This window comes from Podarcis vaucheri (genome assembly GCF_965113315.1).
Source record: "Podarcis vaucheri genome assembly, chromosome: 6".
NCBI classification, from domain to species: Eukaryota; Metazoa; Chordata; class Lepidosauria; order Squamata; family Lacertidae; genus Podarcis; species Podarcis vaucheri.
Genome location: NC_138764.1, coordinates 10520590 through 10543146, shown reverse-complemented (window position 1 = coordinate 10543146; position 22557 = coordinate 10520590). Strand labels below are relative to the sequence as shown.

Here is a 22557-nt window from a genome sequence, read left to right as displayed (position 1 = left end):
TTTCATTTTCTAAGCAAGCTTTTCTGATGAGCATTATTCTAGCAAATTAGACCTGAAGACATGCCAGGAACAACTTTACCTGCTTCCCTCTCTGCTGACTCATATCTAGAGAGATGGAATGGTGTCTGTTTGCTGCCTGCAATCCTGGTTTTGGCTTTGTTGCCTAGATTTCTGGGAGAGTCCCCAGAAGGCTTGCTTAATAACCCAGATGAATTTTAGTATTTATAGAATATTGTCAGAGTGTATGAAAAGCTTCACATACATTATCTTATGGCAATCCTTACAGCCACCAGATAGGTCAATATTATTGTGTCTAATCTTGCAAGGGAGGGCTGAGCTTGCCTAATGATACCCCGTTCATCACAACTGCAAGAGTCAAAACATCTCCTAGGCAACACCAGCACAATAATAATAATGATAATAATAATAGGTAAAGGTAAAGGGACCCCTGACCATTAGGTCCAGTCACGGACGACTCTGGGGTTGCGGCGCTCATCTCACTTTATTGGCCGAGGGAGCCGGCGTGCAGCTTCCAGGTCATGTGGCCAGCATGACTAAGCCACTTCTGGCAAACCAGAGCAGTGCACGGAAACGGCGTTTACCTTCCCACCGGAGCGGTACCTACTTATCTACTTGCACTTGATGTGCTTTTGAACTGCTAGGTTGGCAGGAGCAGGAACCGAGCAACGGGAGCTCACCTCGTCACGGGGATTCAAACCGCCGACCTTCTGATCAGCAAGTCCTAGGCTCTGTGGTTTAACCCACAGCGCTACCTGTGTCCCTTTTAATATAATAATTATAATTTATTATTTGTACCCCTCCCATCTGGCTGCGTCTCCTCAGCCACTCTGGGCGGCTTCCAACAGAGATTAAAAATACATTAAAATGTCACACATTAATAACTTCCCTACCTTCAGGTGTCTTCTAAATGTCAGGTAGTCGTTTATCTCTTTGACATCTGGTGGGAGGGCGTTCCACAGGGCGGGTGCCACCACCGAGAAGGCCCTCTGCCTGGTTCCCTGTAGAACCAGGTGGAACAGGTGGGGCTGAGGCACTAAAACAAACCAGGCTACAAAAACCTCCTTCAGTATTTGGTCATGTCCTGATCTACATCTATACCACATATAAATAAAAATGTGTGTTCATCCTCCAACAGCCTTGTGAGGGAAATATTACTGTTCACTTACTGTGTGGGTAGCTGAGACAGAGATATCACTAGATGTGCCCTATCATGGTGCTCTCTGTCATTGCCACACAGCTTTTCTGTCATGGCATGGGCTTCCTTCCCGCCTGGTGGGGTGACTTTATGAAGCGGATGAGATTCAGTGGGATCAGCAATACCTGACTATGTAGCAGGAGAATGTGCTCAGCTTTGCAGCCAGGCCTGTGGCTTCTCCTTCCAGCTTGAAAATGTTCAGCAGCTTCCTTTCTGCCTGCCTTGCCGCTTCTGCATCAGTCAAGGGGAGGGTATCACGAGAGATGTGGTCTGGAGCCATGTGGATGAGCAGGTTGACCATCCACTTGCTCAGAGCATTGTGGAAGTCGTTCAGCTGTAGGAAGTTTAGAGCAAGGTGGATTCAAGCTATACCACAAAGTCACAGCATGAACACTAGGGCTGAAATCCTAGGTCTGCTTGCACAGGAACAAGTCCCAGGGACTTACCGTATTTTTCGCTCTATAACACGCACCAAACCATAACACACACATAGTTTTTAGAGGAAGAAAACAAGAAAAAAAAATATTCTAAATGAAATAGTGGATATATGATTTTTGTGGTTCATGCTGTGGCCACAGACATGTGATCTGACAGTGAGTTTGGAGTAGCCCAATGCAAAAATCCTGAGGATCCATGTGGATCCATGCTTTGTAACCACAGAGGAGGGAAGGAAGGGGAACCATGGATCCTCTGCTCATGACTGCAGCAGATACCCCCCGCCACCCGCAGGCATTCACTCCATAACACGCACAGAAATTTCCCCTTACTTTCTAGGAGGAAAAAAGTGAGTGTTATGGTGCAAAAAATACGGTACTTCTTTTCTCTGTACATCTGTACACATGTACAAGACAGACATCATATAGGAAGAAGAAAGGGGGAGCTTTTCAGATCCAAGACCTATCCTTAGCCTGCAACAAGACCCACTTTTTATGTTGTGGTTTTTTAGCTTTGCTATAGAAATCTACATCTCTCCAATTCTGCATCAGTTGCAAATTGACCATTTCAACTGCTCTCAATACAGACACGCAGCAGAACTGCTGGCCTTCAAAAAAGGCTGCCTCTTCTCTCTCTGCCTGACTTACTTCTTTGGGATTGGCTGCTTCTAATCAAGACACACGCTCAGAAGAGTGACACATGCAGAAACACAAGGTGGGCCTCCTCTGAGCACAGGTAATTATTACCTTACACATAAAAAGGCTTACATTTAGAGTGTTTTAAGAGTGAAGTTTGCCTTCCATTTTAGTTTGAAACAAGTGTGCCTCTGCTGTTAGAAGTTGGAGAAACACCAGGACACCTACTTCATGGCTGAGCTGATCATTTTCTTTCTCGGAACCACTAGTGGTTGTCAGGATCCACTGCTGAATCTTCTTGAACACATCCTCAGGTATCAACCTTAAAGGAAACAATTCAGTCAACAACAATAACAACATCATAACCAATTAGATCAGGACCAGACACTACCTGAGACTCTTAACTTCCAAATCATTATTAAAATGGGCTCAAAGAACCCCCAAATTCTGAGCTGAGAATAAAATTCCACACACTGGTCAAGCTGAAAGTATAATTTCAATTTCAAAGGATGCGACACTGATCTGGCAAGGGTTGCTGAACGCTCTTCCTCATAACGGTCTTCTCAGAATCACATCTTCCAGACTTGATTGCATTCATGAGAGAAAAGACATGGAGCTCTCCTATCTTTTCTTTCATGGTAAGAAAACAAGAGATGAGCCAAGATTACAGGGGGGAAATCATTTTTGGCAATGACAATACTTGTCTTCACCAGTTGCCATCTGTCTGACTGGTTCAATATTATGGGGATTGATGACAATTTTTTTGCTGGACCCCAGCAATCCAAAGACGCCTTGTTGCTCTCTCTCATACAAGCCAAGACATGGACAAAGGACTTTTAAAATTGCATAGGTTTTTGCTGTGCCTCCCTGTCTATTTGTCCTATTGACTGCTCTTGAGGGGCCTTGACATATGAAAGAGAATGAGGTGGGAATGAGGTTGTGGAGAGCTGAGAGATGGAGTGGGGCATTTCCATCTGAGCCTAGTAGAAATTTGACACTGCATAAAAACGAATCCTCTTGCAAACAGAAAGCAAAGGTGTCGGGAACAAAGGTTCTTGCATGTGTCCACCAGACTTGTGACACAGCCAAAGCAGGAGGGTGTGTTGGGGCAGAGCTGTGGCAGGGTAGGGCAGATCGGCAGTGAGGGTAGGGCTGAGCAGCTGGACCAATTTCCCTCCAGGTAAGGTGTAGCAATGGCATCAGGAGGGGGGCTCCACACGGCTGACCCATACTGATCCATTAGTGAGCCAAAGGGCTCTCTAGTCCAAGCCTCAATGTGACCAGCAGAAAAGGCTCCTTCAGATTACCAGCAGAGCTGCAAGGAAAGGGAGAGCTCCGTCTATCCCCCTCTCACTGTTCATGGCAGAGGGAGGGGTTAAAGAGCCCCTTCCAGCTTTTTGATTGGGGCAGGAAGAGGTCAGTGGTTGGTGCCAATATTGCTGCACTTTAAACTCTTGCTGAATTCAAAATTCTGTTAAAATTATTAGTTAACAATTATTCAAATGTGTCTCCACCCAACCATCTGATCTCAACTGATGACTCAGAAGTGAAGGGCTCTGTCATCTGAAAGTTTCTATTAAAAGATTATTATCTGTCCAGATACAAGTGCTCTACAGAAGCAAAGCAAACAGCTTTGAAAATCATCTTATCTTACAAGCTATGAAATGCTCTAAGCCTTCGGTCCTCTACAGTGTCGCCAGAACCAATGAAGCTCAAGAGATCGTCTATCTGGGCTATCCATTCAGAAACTGTCTGGAAAAATTTTATCCACTCCGTTTCATGCATAGAACCCTTTTGCTTGTTGGCAAGCAGCTTGAAGCTCCAGTCTTCCAAGCTGTTGATCAAAGACGTTAAAATTCTAGCAGATCCTGGAGAGAACATAAAAATGTAAAATAACAAGAAATGATGTAGGAAGGCAATTCGAGTTAAACATAAACCTAAGAGGTGGAAACACCATGCTAAGGCAATGGTTTCGCCAGTGCAAGCAAGCGTTTCTGCTTGCCCCACAGAAAAATGCTGTTATACAAATCTACAGTGAAACCACAGTTGGAGTACTGCTTCCAGTTCTGGTCGGCTCATCTTAAAAAGGAAAAGGATCAGAAAAAGGTGGGCAAAATGATCAAAGGGATAGAATGACTGCCCTACAAAGAAAGGCTGCAGCCTTTGGAACCTTTTAGTTTAGAGCGGGCACCCCCAAACTCGGCCCTCCAGATGTTTTGGGACTACAACTCCCATCATCCCTAGCTAGCAGGACCAGTGGTCAGGGATGATGGGAACTGGAGGGTCGAGTTTGGGAATGCCTGGTTTAGAGAAACGCTGAGTGAGAAGCAACATGATAGAAGTTTATAAAACGATGCGTGGCATCGAGAAAATGGAGAGAGGAAGTTTTTTCTCCCTCTCTCTCTTGTAACTTTAGAACTTGCGGCCATTCAATGAAACTGAACATTGGAAGATTCGGGACAGGCAAAAGGAAGGACTTATTCAAACAGTGCACAAACTATGGAACTTGCTCCCCAGGAGGCAGTGATGGAGGGCTATCAGTGGCTACCAGCCGTGAAGACTATGCTCTACCTCCAAGTTGGAGGCAGCAATTCTTCCAAATACCAGTTGCTGAGAGCCACAGAGCAGGATGCTGTACTAGGTGGGCGACTGGCCTGATCCAGCACGCTCTTCTTATGTTCTTATGGATCGTATCAGGAAAAGGTTCTTAATTTCCTTTGCCAGAGGTGCTCAAGAAAATCTTTTTGGGAAAACCCAGCTGTTTCTCACCGTTATCCCCGCAAATCCTTATACGGTACTGCTCACAGAGAAGAGTGGACTGCTTGTTGATTCTCTCCAGCATTTTCAACTCAACAGGCATCCTTCCCTTGAGAGTCTTGTGACGCCCGTGCACAACAAGTCCCAGGTCCACCCATTGCTTCTGTAGATTAGTAGTCACCGTGAGGGGCTCTTGTCTCAGAAGGAGGATTTCTCCACCAAACTGCGCCAACTCCTCATTCAACATCTAGCAGGAGAAGGGACAAATGCCATAATATCCTGAAACCTTTCTCAGGGACTGTATGCTCAGTTCAAGTCCACGCAACAAGGTGAGCTCCCATTGCTCTGTCCCAGCTCCTGCCAACCTAGCAGTCTGAAAGCACACCAGTGCAAGTAGATAAATAGGTACCACTGCGGCAGGAAGCTAAATGGCATTTCCGTGCGCTCTGGTACTCGTCACGGTGTCCCGTTGCGCCAGAAACAGTTTAGTCATGTTGGCCACATGACCCGGAAAGCCTAACAATTTTAGGACCAAACGAGATGTGAAATCGTGGGCACTGGAAGGGTACCACAGTTTATTTATTTATAACTTACAGAAAGTCAACCCTTGCTCCTTCTGGAGGCTCCAAATTTGATTGAAGTAATGAGTGATGTGGGGATACTCAACCTTTTCCCCGTGAGCAATTTGCCTGGTAAGACTTGCTCTGCCCTCCCCTATGCTGCTTTTATCCACACAGAAGAAAAAAGATAACACATACCGTATTTTTTGCACCATAACACTCACTTTTTTCCTCCTAGAAAGTAAGGGGAAATGTCTATGCGTGTTATGGAGGAAATGCCTACGGGTGGCATGCCTACGGATTTTCCTCCTCTAAAAACTATGTGCGTGTTATGGTCGGGTGCGTGTTATAGAGCGAAAAATACGGTGCTGTAATGGGTATGAGTTACTCGTGCGTAAACTGCCGCCTCTCTAGGCTTAATTGCCTTGGTTAGACCGTTCTGACTGCACAGCCCATCTCCGTGTGGCTGTCTCAGTCGCTAGCAGTATCTGTCTGTGGGCGTTTCTTAAACCTTTTCCAGCATAAAAGCTGTCTGACTCCTAGTCGCCTCCTCCTCTCACTGCGCGGGAGTCTTCTGCGCAGGAAGGGCGTGGGTAGTGGAGGGCCTGTGCTCTCCTCACTAATCTCCAGAGAAGAATCCCGGAGCTCTCCCTCCGCTTCCCCCATTTGCCCCCCTTTATCCCTGGTGTTGCGCTGATTTCCTTCCCCCTCTACCGAGCTGCTTCTCCCCCTGGTGCTGGGTCCTTCGCCCGCAGAATCTGGGAGCCTCCCCTTCGCCTCTCGCTCTGATGTCAGTTCCCTGACAGGTAACTTGTGTCCTTTCACACAAACTGGAGAGGAGTGAAGCAGCAGAGGTAATTTTGGTGAAAACACACATACACATAAACAAATCCGAGGAGAAGCATGAAATTCAACATAAAGACTGCTGCTTTCCTTGAATTCAGAGCCCTGCCCTACAGCTGCAGTAAGCAGAGGAATTTCACACTCTTCCTATGCCATATCAAGCTTGCCCTTTACTGGCTGCAGTGATAATATGAGTCAATGAATGCATTGATAAACATTAGCAGAAGCAGTCCTAATTAGGGACTGAATGGCCGCACAAGCCACTTTTAGCTTCCTAAGGCAGAAAAACATTTAAGGACAATAAATAAAGTGATGCATGATCGGCTGCCTACAAACAAGCATATTACCTGCAGGGAAGACATCTAAATACCCAATACATAATAACATTTAATACCATTTTTGTTGTGATTGGTACTGGAAACCCCTTACCTTTTCCCAGACCTTCAGATCCACAAGGATTTGATCCAATAAAGAGGCGCCTTTTGCAAAAGTGTAAGTTCCTTTTCCACTGGGAAGTCAAAGAGAGGAGGTGGGAATTATATAGCAAAGAATACACACTCTTGTCCAGGGTGTCTAAAATCGGAATAAACTCCTGCTGTGTGCATACCTTGCTTGAGACACAAAGAAAGAAACTGAAGCACCTTCAAGAGCCTGTTGTTTGGAACTTACTTTGAATGGGTTTATCACTGTGGCTTTGCTTAATTCATGGATGCCACAAAGGGCACCATCCCTAGCTTAATGCATCGCTTGGTCAGTCTAAGGATTTGACAGATGAACTTTAATATTCATTTATGGCCTTTGCAATGCAGTACCTATCAGCAATTAGGAGAGCACAAGAAATAGTTCAGAGAGAGCTTTCCAGTTTGAATTTAGGGAGAAGCAACTTGACCATGCAGCAACTTGTGTGAATATATTCTCTGAGAAATACAGGCAGGTTTGGTGGATTCGCTGCCTGTTGCACGGTTATCTGTTTGCTTCTAATAGGTTCTGCTTCTATAACTGTAAATAAACCAGGTATTTCAAAGATAGCTAAGGAGTAACCCTTGCACAAATTTCAGGATTGACAAGATAGATCAGCTGTATGTGAAATCAGTGTTAGCTCAGTGCTGATGGCAACCTGATGTTTAAATCAAGTACACATAGCGGCACCCTTAAAAAATTAACCTCCTTTTTTTTAAGGAATCAGAGGAAGCTGAGCTGATAAAAAGACAGTTGGAAAAATGTATGTTAACAAAGCTATATTCGACGGATGAAAGTACATTATGTTTGACATGATTGAGAATTGTGGACTCAGGGACAAAGAATTATGAAGCGTTAAAATCGAGATGTGGAAAATATGGAAACAACGAGGAGAAGCAGGACTAAGATGTGGAGATATGCTTCAGAGATCCAGACCATGTGGAGCTCTGAAAAATTAGTACATATAATTTGGACCATAATTTGGTCTTTTTTATTTTAGTTTTTTATTTTAATTGGAGTAATATGATTGGATATATTAAATGGATGTTTTTAACTGGACAATCAATAAAAATGATTTTAAAAAATAAAAAAATGATCTTTGACCATGTACTGCTCCAGTGAATGTGGAAGGCAGCACAGAGCCCCCCCCCCCCAATAATAAAGGATCATTCCTTGAGACTCACAGAACATGATTCTGGAAGTAACTGAGCCAACCAGCCAAACCATTCTGAATACTCCTAGCCCTGTCCCTACTGGTTTCTTCGATTTGTTCCACTTCTGTGTCAATTTGGCTCACGCGTTCCCGAAACTCCTGTGTCAGCTCCTGCAGAGTGGAAAGATCAGTCGCATCCTGAAAGAATCACGAGAGAAAAATGGGATTGGGGGGTAGAGAAAGAATCCATAAGAAAAATAGATTTTAAAAAAGCCATAAAGATCAAAATAATCATAAAAGCCTGCTTACAGCAGACATCTAAATTGCTAAGCAAATAATACTATGCATATTTCCACAGTAAGGTAAAGGGACCCCTGACCATTAGGTCCAGTCGTGGCCGACTCTGGGTTTGCAGTGCTCATCTTGCTTTATTGGCCAAGGGAGCCGGCGTACAGCTTCCGGGTCATGTGGCCAGCATGACTAAGCCGCTTCTGGTGAACCAGAGCAGCGCACGGAAACGCTGTCTACCTTCCCGCCGGAGCGGTCCCTATTTATCTACTTGCACTTTGACGTGCTTTCGAACTGCTAGGTTGGCAGGAGCAGGGACCGAGCAACAGGAGCTCACCCCATCGCAGAGATTCGAACAGCTGACCATCTGATCGGCAAGTCCTAGGCTCTGTGGTTTAACCCACAGTGCCACCCGCATCCCTATTTCCACAGTACACACAGCTAAAATCTTACAAGTGCAACACTGACATTCAAACATGCATCGCTGGACATATTTAGACTGGGACATAGACCAGTGTTTCCCAACTGGTGTTCCGCGGCACACTAGTGTGCCACGAGACGTTGCCTAGTGTGCCGTGGGAGGGAGGCGGGCGAGTAGTCGGGCGGCGAGAGGCGGGGCGGCGGCGGCGAGGAGAGGCCGCCCAGCGCGGGGCTCTCGCCGTCTGCCTGCCTGGCTGCCTGCGTGGCGCTGACGTCACGGGGCTGTAACGTGCCCCACATAGGCACACGCGGGGCGGCGAGCGAGCTCCCTCCCACATCCCATCGCCGCTCGCTTCGGCCGGCCTACTGGGCTGTCGCAGGCGGAAGGCCTGCGCATGCGCGAGGTTTTCGTGCCTTCAGGATTCCCTTCACGCCTTCCTCCTCCCGGGTCCTTGAGAGCGCGGGAAGCGGCAGCGCGAGACCGGCGTTGAGCCTGGTAGGTATTGCGCTTGCCAAGGCAGTCATTTGGGAAATGAAAACTTGCAAAGCAAGCAACCAGTTTAATCTGAAGTACGTGTATGCTTAATATCCTGTATCTGAAACCTGTTCTGCCCCCTCCCCCACACTTGGTGCCATTTTCATCTACACATGCAGCAGAGTAAGTTGACCCAGAATAGTACCAATTCAGATGGCAGATGGGAGAATGACAGTGCTGAATGCTTTCCCATGTAGAACAGTCCCTGCAAATAAAAACCTAGCATATTTGGAAGAGGGATGCTAGCCTAACCATTACCTTCTATGCTGTTACTATTTTTTTATTTTTTTTTACATAAGTAAAAAGTGACCTTTCCCCATCTGGCATGGTGGTGTGCCTCGAGATTTTTTTCATGAAACAAGTGTGCCTTTGCCCAAAAAAGGTTGGGAAACACTGACATAGACTTTTAATCATATGAAGCACTAGACACACTGCTGCCAGTCAACACTACCAGCTTTTTAGCCATTTTGCCAGCCTGGGCCCAACTAACATGGAGTGTCATAAAACTGTTCTAAATATACAGCCGTCCCCTGCTCCCTGCCCCACTTCACTATGAGTACTTGAGCAGAGATGTAATCCAGAGAAATAGACTGTGCAATGGAGACACATATGCCCAGAAACAATATTGTTGCTGTTGTTGTATGCCGTCCTTCATTCAAAGATCACAGGGCAGTTCACAACAGAAAAATACAACACGAGAACACAAACTACATTGGAAAACAAAAGCAAATCAATAATCCACTCTCCCACAAACACATTTTAAGGGCCATAAAATGTTTAATTAGCCGGAAGACCTATGGATTACAAATTTGATTAAGACGAAAGTTGGAGCTTTTGGGACATTTGGGACACTTAGACTTAAAAGGAATAAGAAACATGATTTGGGCTCCACTTTTGAATATGGAGGTCTGGTTGGAAGAAACATAGACCCTATTGGGACAGAGCTTCTCCGAGACTCGATGTCCAACATAAAGGACTACCAACAAAACCGGCAGAAAGGGACTGAGAGAGATTTGAGGGCCTCGGACGTGAGGGATCCAGGCTGAGAACTGATAGACTGATGGATATTCTTTGGGGATCGAAACCGGGAAAGGGGGGGGGCGAGAGTTTTGGAATCGAAAGGGTGTATAATTATATGTTGTTTTCTGCTATTTTGTTTTGTAATTAATATACAAATTGGGAAATTTGTGGAAGGGAACTGGGGTCGACCTTAGAAAAGGACGTAAATGATGAGTATTGTGGTCTAATTGAGGTCTATAAGTTAAATTTGGTTAATTAAGACGAATTAAGTAAAATATTAATAAGGTAAAAGTTGGAGATAAGACCTTGCTGAGTTAACTATTGGAATTGGGATGCAAGAAGGGGAGGTGTGGGGAAGTCAGGGAAGGTGGTTAAGAAATTAAGGATTTGAAATTATATATGTTTGTCTTTGTGTTTGTATGTCTGTATTGTGTATTGTGTGTGTTTATATAAATTGTGAAAACCCAATAAAATTTTTATAAAAAATAAAAATAAAATGTTTAATTAGCCAAAAGCCTGGTTATGGAGAAACATTTTCAGCTGGTGCCTCCCTGGGGAGAGCATTCCACAAATGGGGAGCCACCACAGAGAAGGCCTGTTCTCATATTGCCACGCTCCAAGCCTCTCATGGAGGAGCCACATGAAGAAGTGCCTCAGATTATGATCAGAGGGTCCAGGCCAGCTCATATGGGAAGAGGCAGTCTGTGAGGTATTGTGGTCCTGACCATTTAAGGCAGGGGTCGCCAAACTAAGGCCCAAGGGACTCGTTTATCCGGCTCGCAGCGACCCCCACTGCCGCAGCCCGCTCTTACTGGTGCTGCGTTGTGTTGTGTGGCTGCCCACGTTCGGGTCAGAGGAGCACAAGAAATAGCTTGTGTGCATGCGCAAGCATTATTCGTGCACGCGCAAGCGTTATTTGTGCATGCACAAGCATTCTTTCCGGTGCACATCCGGGTCGGAGGAGGCCTGTGCACATGCGCACAAGTTATTTCCGGTGCTCCTCCAACCTGGAAGTGCGCTGAAATAGCGTGTGCACACGCGTATGGGCACGCGCTCCCCCACCCTCCGGCCCGCCACGTGATCGGCGCTGGAGACACCGGCCTGAGGCACAGTAGGTTTGCTGACCCCTGATTTAAGGCTTTATAGGTCAAAACTAGCACTCTGAATTGGGTCCAGAGACTAATGGGCAGCCAGTGCAGTCATGCCAGAATCGGTATAGTATGCTCAAACCATCTTGCCCCGGTGAGCAACCTGGCTGCTAAATTTTGCACCAGCTGAGGTTCCTGAACTGTCTTCAGAGTTTAGATTACACATTGCAGTAATCTAACCTAGAGGTTGACAAAGCACAGGTGACAGAGATTAGGCTATCCTTGTCTAGACAGGGGCACGGCTGAGTCAGCAGCTGAAGCTGATAGAAAGTACTCGAGCCTCAAGCGACAGCAAAGGATCCAGGAGTACCAGCAAGCCACCTTTCACACACAGCCATTCTGGAACAAACGAACAAAACTAGCTGACATCCCTTTCCCAGTTAGGTGCTCTTAAGCAACTCTACCTGTGATGCCAACATCATAATGAAATGCCTCATGCCTTTGACCCAAGCCTTTTCACTGTCATACATTCTGCGAGCCAAGATCAGCTTGTTCTTTTCAATTACCTGAAATGGAACATAAGACAATTAAAGGGATGGAGCGTGCCCAATTAAGTTTGCACAGCACAGCTTAGACTTTTGAGGTGTTTCGTCAACAAAGCTGTAAAACTAAATTAAAAGCTGTTAATCGGTTCTCAGTTAATCTGAGCAGCATGTTTTAAGTGTTAAAAAACAACAACCACAGGTGGCAAATGTCCTCTTTGCAGCATTCTTCCTTCTTATAGAAGAAGGGATATTTCTTCTAACCTGACACCCGATACAACTCATGCATGCATCACAACCCAGTACTTGTGAGTGGCAGACACCCTCTTAGAAGAGCGCTTCTCTTTGGAGAGAAGATGGGGAATGTCTTTTCACGAGGACGCCTACTGGCATCACATGATAACATTGAGACAGCTGTTTAGTAGTTTCCTTGTTTCGCAAAAAGACCTAAGGTGTGTTCCCTCAATACAGCTTTCTTCATCAAATGGCACTCAAGATTACAACATGGAGGAGGAGGGAATTGTGAATTTCACTGGCCAGGAAGGTGCATTGCAACAGCAGTAGAAGAGGGGCAAAACCATCACCGTTCTCTTCCCCACCCACCACAAAAATAAGAAGCAGTTTGCACTCTGCAAATTTGTACTTTCTAATTAGTTTGAAATTAAACTTAGTGCATTGTGCTATGCACCACATATGCACAGGGATGTTTTGAGTTCTGGTGGGTGCCTACAATACCAAGGTACCAAAATATATTCCCCTGCCAGTGAAGATCCATTTCCAGAATTACAACTACGGTAACTATTTCAACACAATATTTATGTTTTTAAGGAGAATAATGGCTGGTTAATGCTCTCAAACAACAACAGCAACTGCTGTGTTACATTCATGTGGAAATCTTCCCATCAATTAAAATTAATACAAACAAGCAACTTTAAGGCACAATCCCTTAATCCTTGAGTTTTTCAGGATTTGATGGAAGGCCCCTATACTAGCGTATGTTGAGCTATGCCCACATTCTGCCAAAATGGGACAGTGGCATGTCTCGGAAGGAGTGGGACTATGTCAAACTCTGAAACTCCTTCAGACGTTGTTCTTGGCCCCTACTCCAAAGTCACACAATTCAAACCAAAGAAATGGTATTCAGTCATAACACTGCCACTGTTGCGAAGGTCCCTGGGTGAGTGGCTGCTTTGTGTTTTGTAATGCTTGTCTTTTCTCCTCATTTTTTGTACTGGGAGTACATAGGATGGCAACTAACTTATGCCAGCGTAAGTGGGTCATTGGCTGGAAGGCCCACAAGATTGCTCAACCAGACTTTTTAATTGTGTGACAGAAACTGATGTCACAGAAATTAATGTTCTTCATGCCTTTCACCCCTCTGTTCAAAATGGGACGGTGGGTGTCCAATCCTGGCCTCCAATGAAAAAAGGGCACGTTTGGGGAGTTGTCTGTTGTAGAAGAGACTGAATCAGTTCAAGCAGGAACTGAGATGAAAGAGCAAACTGACTCTTGTGCATTTTTGAAAATATATTTACTTAGACCTTTTGCAGGCTCCATAGGAGGCAGTGGGCACACTGGTGCCCGCAGCACCATGTTGGCGATCCCTGACTTACTTGCCACTGTAGAGATATATTTTAAACTATACAGCTAGCAGAGAATGAAATGCAATGTGCCTATTCTTTGTTGCCCTCTGTAAAATGGAAATAATTTGTTTTAAAGGAGATACTTTTAGTTTAATAAGTGACAAAGCAACAGAAGCAGCCAAAACAATCTAAAGCAGGGGGCAGCAACCTAAGACCCATGGGCTGGTAGTGGCCCACGAGGCTTGCCTAACCGCCCCATGGCGCCCCCTGCTACCTGCTCTTACTAGACCGACTTCTGGGTTAATGGCGCCTGTGCGCATGTGCACAGGCGCTCCTCCGACCCAGATGTGCGCCGGAAATAGCGTGTGCGCACGCGTGCGGGATGGAGAAACGCCTGTGCGCATGCACACACACTATTTCTGGCGCACTTCCAGGTCGGAGGAGCACTGGACATAGCGTGTGCACACATGCTCCAGCCCAGCCTCCGACGGACGGAGCGTCAACCGGCCCATCCTCCGATTAAGGTTGCCGACCTCTGATCTAAAGGATCTTCTAGCAGAAGCACCGGACATAACAGGAAGAGAATAGCATTTTTAGCAAAAGCAAAAGCACGCAATGCCTCTTTGGCCAGCTACCTTGAGAGCCAACTCATACGTCGCATTGCTCCACAGCTCTTTTTCTTGGGTTAACTGGTGGATCTGAGCCTCAAGTCTTCTTCTCTGCAATTCATACAGTTCACGATATTCATCCAAAAGGCTGAAAGGGTAACGACATGAGATATAAATATAAAGGCCTTCTACTATTCTCCTACGGCAACCCTTGCTTCCAATCTATCTGGAACTCACTTTGCATTCATCTCGGAATCCTGGACCGCCTTTGCCAGCTCCTCATAGGCTTTCTCTGCTTCAACAGTGACTCTACGGTCATGTTCTCGGATGGTATTTAGCTCCCTGCAGTTGAACAGAGCAATACCCTCAGCTGCCTTGTACAATCACAACTTTTATTCGCAAAGTTGAATACAAACACCAATCAATATCAACACCTTGTCAGTTTTCCTATAGCTTCCTTGAAATGGAATAATTCATCTGTAATGTGTTTGTCCATTACTCTCTGTGCCATCATTTCTCTGTAGAGATTTCTCATCTGTCTTGGAATTCGTTCTAGCAGCTCAACATACCTTTGTCTGTAAGAGAGACGATGTCAGAAAAAGTGAGGCGGGGGCGGGGCGGAATAGCCCTGTTTCACTCAAGCATATTTGCTAAGCAATCATTTAAAGAGAGAATCCTTTCTGAAAATAGCTGGGGAACAATAAATATAGAATAAAGCTTTTTGCACACAAGTAGTTTGAACTCTCAATATGCTCAGAATGCTGAAAACAAGTTGATACTACACAGCAAAACTGCCTTATCTGTCCTGACACCCATCAATATTATAACCTCAGGAAATATATAGGTGTATGAGAGGGGTAGCCAACGTAATGCCCTCCATATGTCCTTATGGGGAAACTAGCACTAGTTGAACCCGTGCAAAACCAACATTTAAATTCCATTTCCAGTTGACTGCATGCTTCAGCACTGCAAAAGGGCCCTAGTGCAGAAGTCAGCTATCTTTGTCATCGTGTGGATTGGAATCCTCATGCAGCATTATTAAAATGTAATAATCCCTGAGATATGTGTTAGGGTTTCGTTTCCTACTTTGCTAATGTTTGGGCTTGCTTGCTCTTTTGCTAAATTAATAGATTATTAATGCATTTATTGAGGTGCATGAGAGACAACTTGAGTCAAATCTCTCTGCACAAGGTGGAAGGTTTTTTTATTTAAAAGGTGTCAAAGAAAGATGACAAAGATAGCTGACTTTGCAGTGCTGCAAAACGCTGCAGCTTCAGAATTCTTCTTCTGCTATCCATGGAGATGGCATGCAGGGCAACGATGTCCTGCCTCCTGGCCCCTGGAATCATATTCAGACCCCCCGGCTCTCTCACATTTCACCAGGCATTTCCCGCACACTTTCAAGCACATCTTGAAAGAGGAAATAAAGAATGTGGGATGTGTTGGGTTTGGAACTTAACAGGTTAAGTTCTTCCCAGGATGCCACACCATTCTGACGTCAGTTTTGGAAGCTTGGGAGGAGCTTGGGAGGAGTTTGTCAGTCCCACTCGGTAATTTGTGGGGAAAGGATGCAGTTTTGTCATGGCTGCAAATAGTCCTGGAAATTCCTAAGAAATAAAAGCTGTAAATAGACAAACCTGGACTCTGTGTGTTTGTCTGAGAGCTGAGACAAGCTACGTGACAGTTCTACACCGCTGTGCGAAGCTCTGCTGAGTCGTGACGGAAAGCCGCAGCAGAAGTGTGCCGGGCGGCCATAAATTGCTAATTGAGGTTCGCAAATCAATTAGCGGGAGTCACGGATATAAACAAATAGCCACAGGTTATGGGTAACCTAAATCACCTATCGTAAAACTGTCACGGAAGAGCTGCCGGGAGCTGAGAAATCTGCGGTGTCTAGCAGAGGAGCACGGAAGCAAGCAAGCAAGCAAGCTGAAAGACGCTGTTGCTGAATGCTGAAAGCTGAGAGCTGAGAGCTGTGCCTAGCGTTTGAAGGCAAGCTGATGTCGATGCCTGAGACAGCTTTGAGTCCTGCCTGAAGTGGTGAGGCAGTCGATCTCAGCTGGGAGCTGACCTGCTAGACCGGGAGCTGGAGAGCGGCTGTTTGTTTACGTGAGTACGCTGGGCCCCGGGGGAAGATGGCAGATGGCCAGGAGGTGATTCAAGCTCCGTTTGAACAGCTTGAGGAACTCACCGCCCAAGCGTGGAATACCTGGGCAAGATGGGTGAGAGCGTGGTTTATAGCCACGGAGGTTTGGGACATTTCCCAGAGGGAACCAGTGCAACTGGTGGACAGAGATGCAGGAAGGCTGAAGTCTGTTTCTCTGGAGGAGAAAATGCAGAGGGAGAAAGCTATGAGAGCTGAGGTCTGCATGTTGAGAGCAGGTGTTCATGCTAGTTTGCAACATCACCTGGATGGCGTTGAATCTGCGTGTGAGGCCTGGAGTGTGCTGAAACGTCTGTGTGAAGGCTCAGCAGGAGGCCTAGGGCAGATGGAAGCTGAAAGCCTAGAGATGGCTGGAGCCCCTGTTCCTGATGATTTAGCCTCAAGGAGTGCTAGTGAGCAAGTCGGGGGGGCGGAAAGTTCCAAAGGCAAGTTTGAAAAGTTTTCCACTGAATCTGCTGGAATGGAGCGGCAGTTCAGGGGGGGCGGATCTGGCAAGGAGTGCTTTTCCAGAAGAAGGAGAAGGAGGCCAGCTGGGAGGAGCCCCAGGCAGTGTTTTTCCACTGAAGTTCGTCGTTGCTACATTTGCAAGTCAGCTGACCACGTACGCCGAGACTGCCCACAGAGAGCAGCTGCACAGGAAGGCTTCAAGGACACTTCTCATGGGAAACAGGCGGGTTTCCATGGCAACCGGTCTGGAAAAACAACCAGGCGTGAGACTGAGGCTGGTGGACGTGCCAGGTGCCAGGAGGAGACTTATCAAATCACGGCTAGTCTGGCGTTGGCTGAAGACAGCCGTGGGACAAGCCAAAAGCTAAGTTTTGTTATTGACTCTGCAGCTAATCGCAATTTGATTCCAGAGACACCTGCTGTCGAGAGGTGGAACTGCACGGCAATTCCTGCCGGGAAAACTGTACTGTTTGCAAATGGACAGAAAAGACAAATGACTAATGCTGTAAATTTGCATTTTTGTGTTTTACAGGAAACGTTGGAGTGTTGTACTGTTCCTGGGATGCAACACTGTCTTTTATCTGTGCCTTATTTACTGAAAAAGGGATTTACGGTTTGTTTTCAGGGTGATGTGTGCACAATCTCATCACATGGACTAGCAAGTAGTTTAAAAAAACAAATCAAAGGCAACATTCCCAGAAAGCTGACTTCTGCGCCTAGTGCAGAACCACAAGCTGTGTTTTTTCTGCCCTTGTATATAATTGCACAGACACTCAGCCCTGCAGTGCAGGCCAGAACAATCACCTACTCCTCTTTTTGCAGGACTAATTTTAAGGTGTTGAGCTCCTTAGATCGCTGACCTGAGCTTGGAAAGGAGCTCTCCCCGTTCTGCGCAGTCCACACTGACTTGCCGGATGATTTCATGAAACACTATGTTGTAGATGTTCTGTTCCACCTTAAGCACCTCCAGGACATTGTGCAACTCGGGAAAGAGGCAAGAAAGAAATTGTGATTTTTGTAGAGCTAAGCACAAGCTGTTTGATACTGCCTTTATTGTCATCATTTGGGGGGGGGGGTTATTGCTTTTATTTCTAGGCACCCTTGAAAGTATTTTTATTGAAAGGAGGCATATACATTATTTAAATTAACAAATTAACAAATGAATGCCAGTCAGTTAAATGCTTCAGTCATGTTCTTCACTTATCAGGTGGATAATATTTTTAAATCACAAATGTGTTTGCTTGCATATATGTTTGTCCCTTATCTTAAATACTGTATTATTAAAGAATTTACAAAGCAGTGAAAGTTCTAACAAACCTCCCCTGCCATTCCTAAAATGCTATGTCTGCCTTTGCCCTAAATACTAGATTCCATGTTGTACGTCAGTATATTATTTCTCTCCATCAGGTAATCTAAGATTACTTCCACTTATTCTTTCAGTTTGGCAACACAACAACAAGCCTCTTAATGGCAACAAAACACCTGATAAGTCAGGAAAGAACTATGTCCAAACTCCACAGCAATATTGTGTCATAGTATATGAATCCAGGACAAGGCTAGTGAAGAATCCAGATTCTTCCTTCATAGCCTGGCTTTAATTTAAGCCATGGCTGCAGAGGAAAAATGCTCCCTTGCAGGTGCAACTTAAATCTAAGCCAGGGGTGCAAAGGAAGAATTGGGAGTGTCCTGAGAGTGAACTCCTGCTTCTTTCTTTGCATCAAAAAGTCAGTTCTTTTTGAATGTGGCACCTTTTCCCGTTGTCATGGCAAGGCAATGAAAAAGAGTGCCAAGTGTGGATATTTCACCCCTCCCATTGCATGAATCTCCTGACAAAGTTTTCAGAAAGGAGGGGGCAGAAACTGCTCATGACTTCTTCCGCTCCAGTCTGAGTGTTATCTGTGTAGAGATAAGATGACTGCTTAAGCAACTGTAACACTTATGCAGTCCTGCAGTCTCCATTAATCTTTAGTTTCTAGTTTATTTTAGTTTGCAGTAGCTGTAAAAGAATAAAAGAATAAAAAAGTTATGCTTCACAGCCGTCGTTCGTGTAGTTCATACTCTGCTGTGCTCCGCTGACTTTGGCACTGAGTTTGGTGCTCACAGCTCAAAGTTGTGAGTCCATTGCACTTAGACCTGTTTCCCTGCAGTGGAAGGTCTCTGGAAGTGCTTTCCCAGCTTGCCTGGCCCAGTCAGGGTTGAAGAGGTTGAGCCCAGTCATTGGCACTGGCTCAGAGGCGAAGCCGACACCAAGTTCGAAAAGCGATGATGACTTTGATGCAAAGGAAGAATCGGTAGCATACTTAAGAGTGCACTGCCAATTCCCCTTCCTTTAGCCAGAGCTGCAGCTTGAACTCTCATATATGACGTCAGGTCTAGGGGAGGTGGGCATCGCTTGCCTCAAATGGCCGGGGGACAGCCTCTGAGGTCTGGCAGGCCTAACGAGGCCCATAAAGTAGAGGTTCACCAGCAATGATGTACAGTATAACTAGAAGTGGGCAATATCAAGGAGGATGCGATTGAATGAGGAATTGGCAGGAATTATTTACCTGTGAAACCCCTGTTACGCCAACATCCTTATTATTTGTTCCAGCCCTTTCCAGCATGGTGTCCATCACCTTCATCAGCTGCAGGACCTCCAGCCTCCCAGACGGCTTCCTAACAAGGCAGCAGCAAAGGGACATGCCTCTGATTCACAACACCTTCTATAGCATGCGCTACAAAAGCATCTTGATTCAGAGTGTCACTCACATGGATGGGAAAACCCGCAGTCTGTTTTCATCGTCTTCAAGTAGGGTTGTATATTTACTGCAACAGATTAATAATGATGATGTTAACAGCAATAGACGACTGTACTTGAAAAATCTCTTTGGACTCTAGGATTCAACCATTTATTTTATTTTTATTGTGTAAATTTAAAAATACAGTAGACTAATAGACGGGCCACTCTGAAGAAGTTCTCTGTTACAATGAGACTCAACGGTGACATAAAACAACTACAATGAACCTGAGTAAGGAAAAGAGTGGGGCTGGGGAATGGTAATCTGCTATATATTTCTCATGCAGAAATTGGGCCCAAATGAAGGGCTAGGCTAGATGAGATTATGGATCCATGTTTGTCTTTGTTCTTTTCCCACCTTGTGTCATTCAAATTTATTTTCCTTCCAGTCTAACTCCAGTACAAAAAGTGAATCAGGCTGGGAGAAAAGTGCCAGATCAGAGATGCCCAATGGGCAGATTCACACTTTCAAGTCCTAATTCAGATTTCTGGCCTCTGGGCTCTGTTAATCGATCCATAGTAAACAAATCTGCTTGCAGTTTCCCTCGTTCACATCTACGTTTGAGATTTTTTTATTTAAAAAATCTAATTCTAACTGTCTGAGAATATATGCAAGTTGAGCATCCCTTAGTTGAAAAATGGAAAGTGTTGAACTCGGCAAAATGGTAAAATACAGTGGTGCCTCGCAAGGCGAAATTAATCCATTCCGCGAGTCTCTTCGTCTAGCGGTTTTTTCGTCTTGTGAAGCAACCCTATTAGCGGCTTAGCAGATTAGCGCTATTAGCTGTTTAGCGGCTATTAAAGGCTTAGCGGATTAGCGGCTAAAAGGCTATTAGTGGCTTAGCGGATTAGGAAAAGGGGGGGAAAGTGAAAAAAAATCGGAACACTTGCAAGTCTTGCAAAGCAAGCCCATAGGGAAAATCATCTTGCGAAGCAGCTCAAAAACGGAAAACTCTTTCGTCTAGCGGGTTTTCCGTCTTGCGAGGCATTCGTCTTGCGGGGCACCACTGTAGACTTTTTACAGGTTTCCTGCCCAGATGCAGGTGCTTTTGGCCTTGCCACTTCATCCCATTTAGTAGGCGCAACCAGGAGCAGATCGCCAGGTGGGGTGGAGTTGCAGCACTGGCCTCCTGGCAGCTGAGTCACTGCTGCTCACCAGGACATGGAGGGGCAAGGCAAGGCAGTGGAACCGACCTGGAGCTTCAGCTGGTACACAGGCACAGCCTCACCACTACCTCACCTGTTCCCTCCAAGTAAGCAGTAGCAGGTCCACTGCTGGGAGGCTATTATTAGCCAAGTGAGTCACTCCTGGATGCAACGCAGGAGCAATTAAAAGAAGTGCAGGAACACTCACTCATCATAATACTCCAAGCGCAGGACACCTCTGTTCTTTAGAATATGAAATTCCTCTGGAACAAGACTGTCTGCTATACCTGTAGGCTAAAGACAGAACAGACAGAGAAGATCTTAAAATATGCTACTGAGACATAATGAATCCACATAATCCCAAGAGGATATGTAGAGTTGGGTTTTTATACAGGCACATACACCTCCACTTAATGTGCATCCCACTCACACACGACCGTGTTTATGTGGATCGCCACAAAATAAATATATAGACTTGCTTTCCCTCGCTGGAGGCCTTGGCTTGGTTTACAACTGCCTGCTTGTTTATTTGCCTGCCTGCCTATCTGCATGCCTGCCTTCTGGCTGGGGCAATTATTCAGATTAAGTGCTTAACCATCTTTAAGAAAAACTAACTGTGATTAAGTGCTACAGCTGCACAGGACTATTATGTACAGCCTAGAAATCAGTGGGTAAATGTTTTCTAACAGATTTTTTTTTCCAGCCAAGCAAAATAAATAGGCAAATGCCATCTCAGACTCCTTGTGGCTTTGGGGAGTGAATTTAGCAAGCTTAGAAAACCATGGTACACAAAAATGGTAAAGTCCTCATTTTCAATTCCCACTGCTCATTCCAGATTTAAAATATTATGCTGGGTGGGGGGAAAAATTCAGAACACACTAGTCAATGCTCAGCTCAAAGTCCATCTTGTCTCTCAGCATTCTGAAAGAATTTGTAAAAGCTGATTCCTGTGTTTAAAGTTATCACAGTTTCTCGATACAGAGTCAACTCACAAGTTTAGTGGCAGTGGGTTCCTGCTGCTGCAAATTTGTTGAGGTTTTGTGAGAGACAGGAGTTGGGGGAGGATTCTTTGCCTCTTTCTCAGCAGCGAGGTCATACAGAAAAGAGACATCCCTTAAAAACACAAAGAAAACTATCACTCAGTTATGAAGGTGCAATTGGTTCACTGTGCAGCCGCCACCTCTCTTCTGGTTATCAAGAATTCACTAAGTATCTGATCCAAAGGCAAGTCCTTTGCCATTTCAACCCAATAGTGTGTCTACCACTGTACTGTTTTTAATATTCAGTTGGAAGCCGCCCAGAGTGACTGGGGAAACCCAGCCAGATGGGCGGGGTATAAATAATAATTTTTTATTATTATTATTATTATTATTATTATTATTATTATTATTATTATTAACCACTTTCTGCCAGAGTGTTCTGCCTCAAAACCCTTGCTGCAGCTACAATCTTCCCATTTTCCCTGAGTACCCTGATTACGGTTAGCCACCCTCATATAATAATAATAATAATAATAATAATAATAATAATAATAATAATTTATTATTATTTATACCCCGCCCATCTGGCTGGGTTTCCCCAGCCACTCTGGGCGGCTTCCAAAAGAATATTAAAATACTGTGATACATCAAACATTAAAAGCTTCCCTAAACAGGGCTGCCTTCAGATGTCTTCTAAAAACCTGGTAGTTGTTGTTCTCTTTGACATCTGGTGGGAGGGCTTTCCACAGGGCGGGTGCCACTACCGAGAAGGCCCTCTGCCTGGTTCCCTGTAACTTGGCTTCTTGCAGTGAGGGAACCGCCAGAAGGCCCTCGGTGCTGGACCTCAGTGTCCGGGTAGAACGATGGAGGAACACAGGATCATAGAATTGTGGAGTTGGAAG

General features: G+C 45.3%; 1 protein-coding gene across 2 annotated transcripts in view; it reads right to left on the bottom strand.

The window, feature by feature from the left end:
- Positions 1–22557, bottom strand: part of AXDND1 (axonemal dynein light chain domain containing 1) — a 41103-nt gene that overhangs the window by 14040 nt on the left and 4506 nt on the right. Inside the window, exons 4-18 of one of the 2 annotated variants that reach the window (XM_082229042.1) lie at positions 21668–21788; positions 20884–20969; positions 19502–19558; positions 19300–19408; positions 17614–17735; positions 14577–14717; positions 14380–14484; positions 14170–14290; positions 11874–11975; positions 8090–8256; positions 6876–6954; positions 5056–5290; positions 3941–4154; positions 2515–2608; positions 1342–1550 (exon numbers count right to left, since the gene is read on the bottom strand). In XM_082229042.1, coding sequence (XP_082085168.1) covers positions 1342–1550; positions 2515–2608; positions 3941–4154; positions 5056–5290; positions 6876–6954; positions 8090–8256; positions 11874–11975; positions 14170–14290; positions 14380–14484; positions 14577–14717; positions 17614–17735; positions 19300–19408; positions 19502–19558; positions 20884–20969; positions 21668–21788 — 1962 coding nt within the window. The remainder of the gene's footprint in view (positions 1–1341; positions 1551–2514; positions 2609–3940; positions 4155–5055; positions 5291–6875; positions 6955–8089; positions 8257–11873; positions 11976–14169; positions 14291–14379; positions 14485–14576; positions 14718–17613; positions 17736–19299; positions 19409–19501; positions 19559–20883; positions 20970–21667; positions 21789–22557) is intronic. The other variant, XM_082229043.1, reaches the window with a different exon arrangement.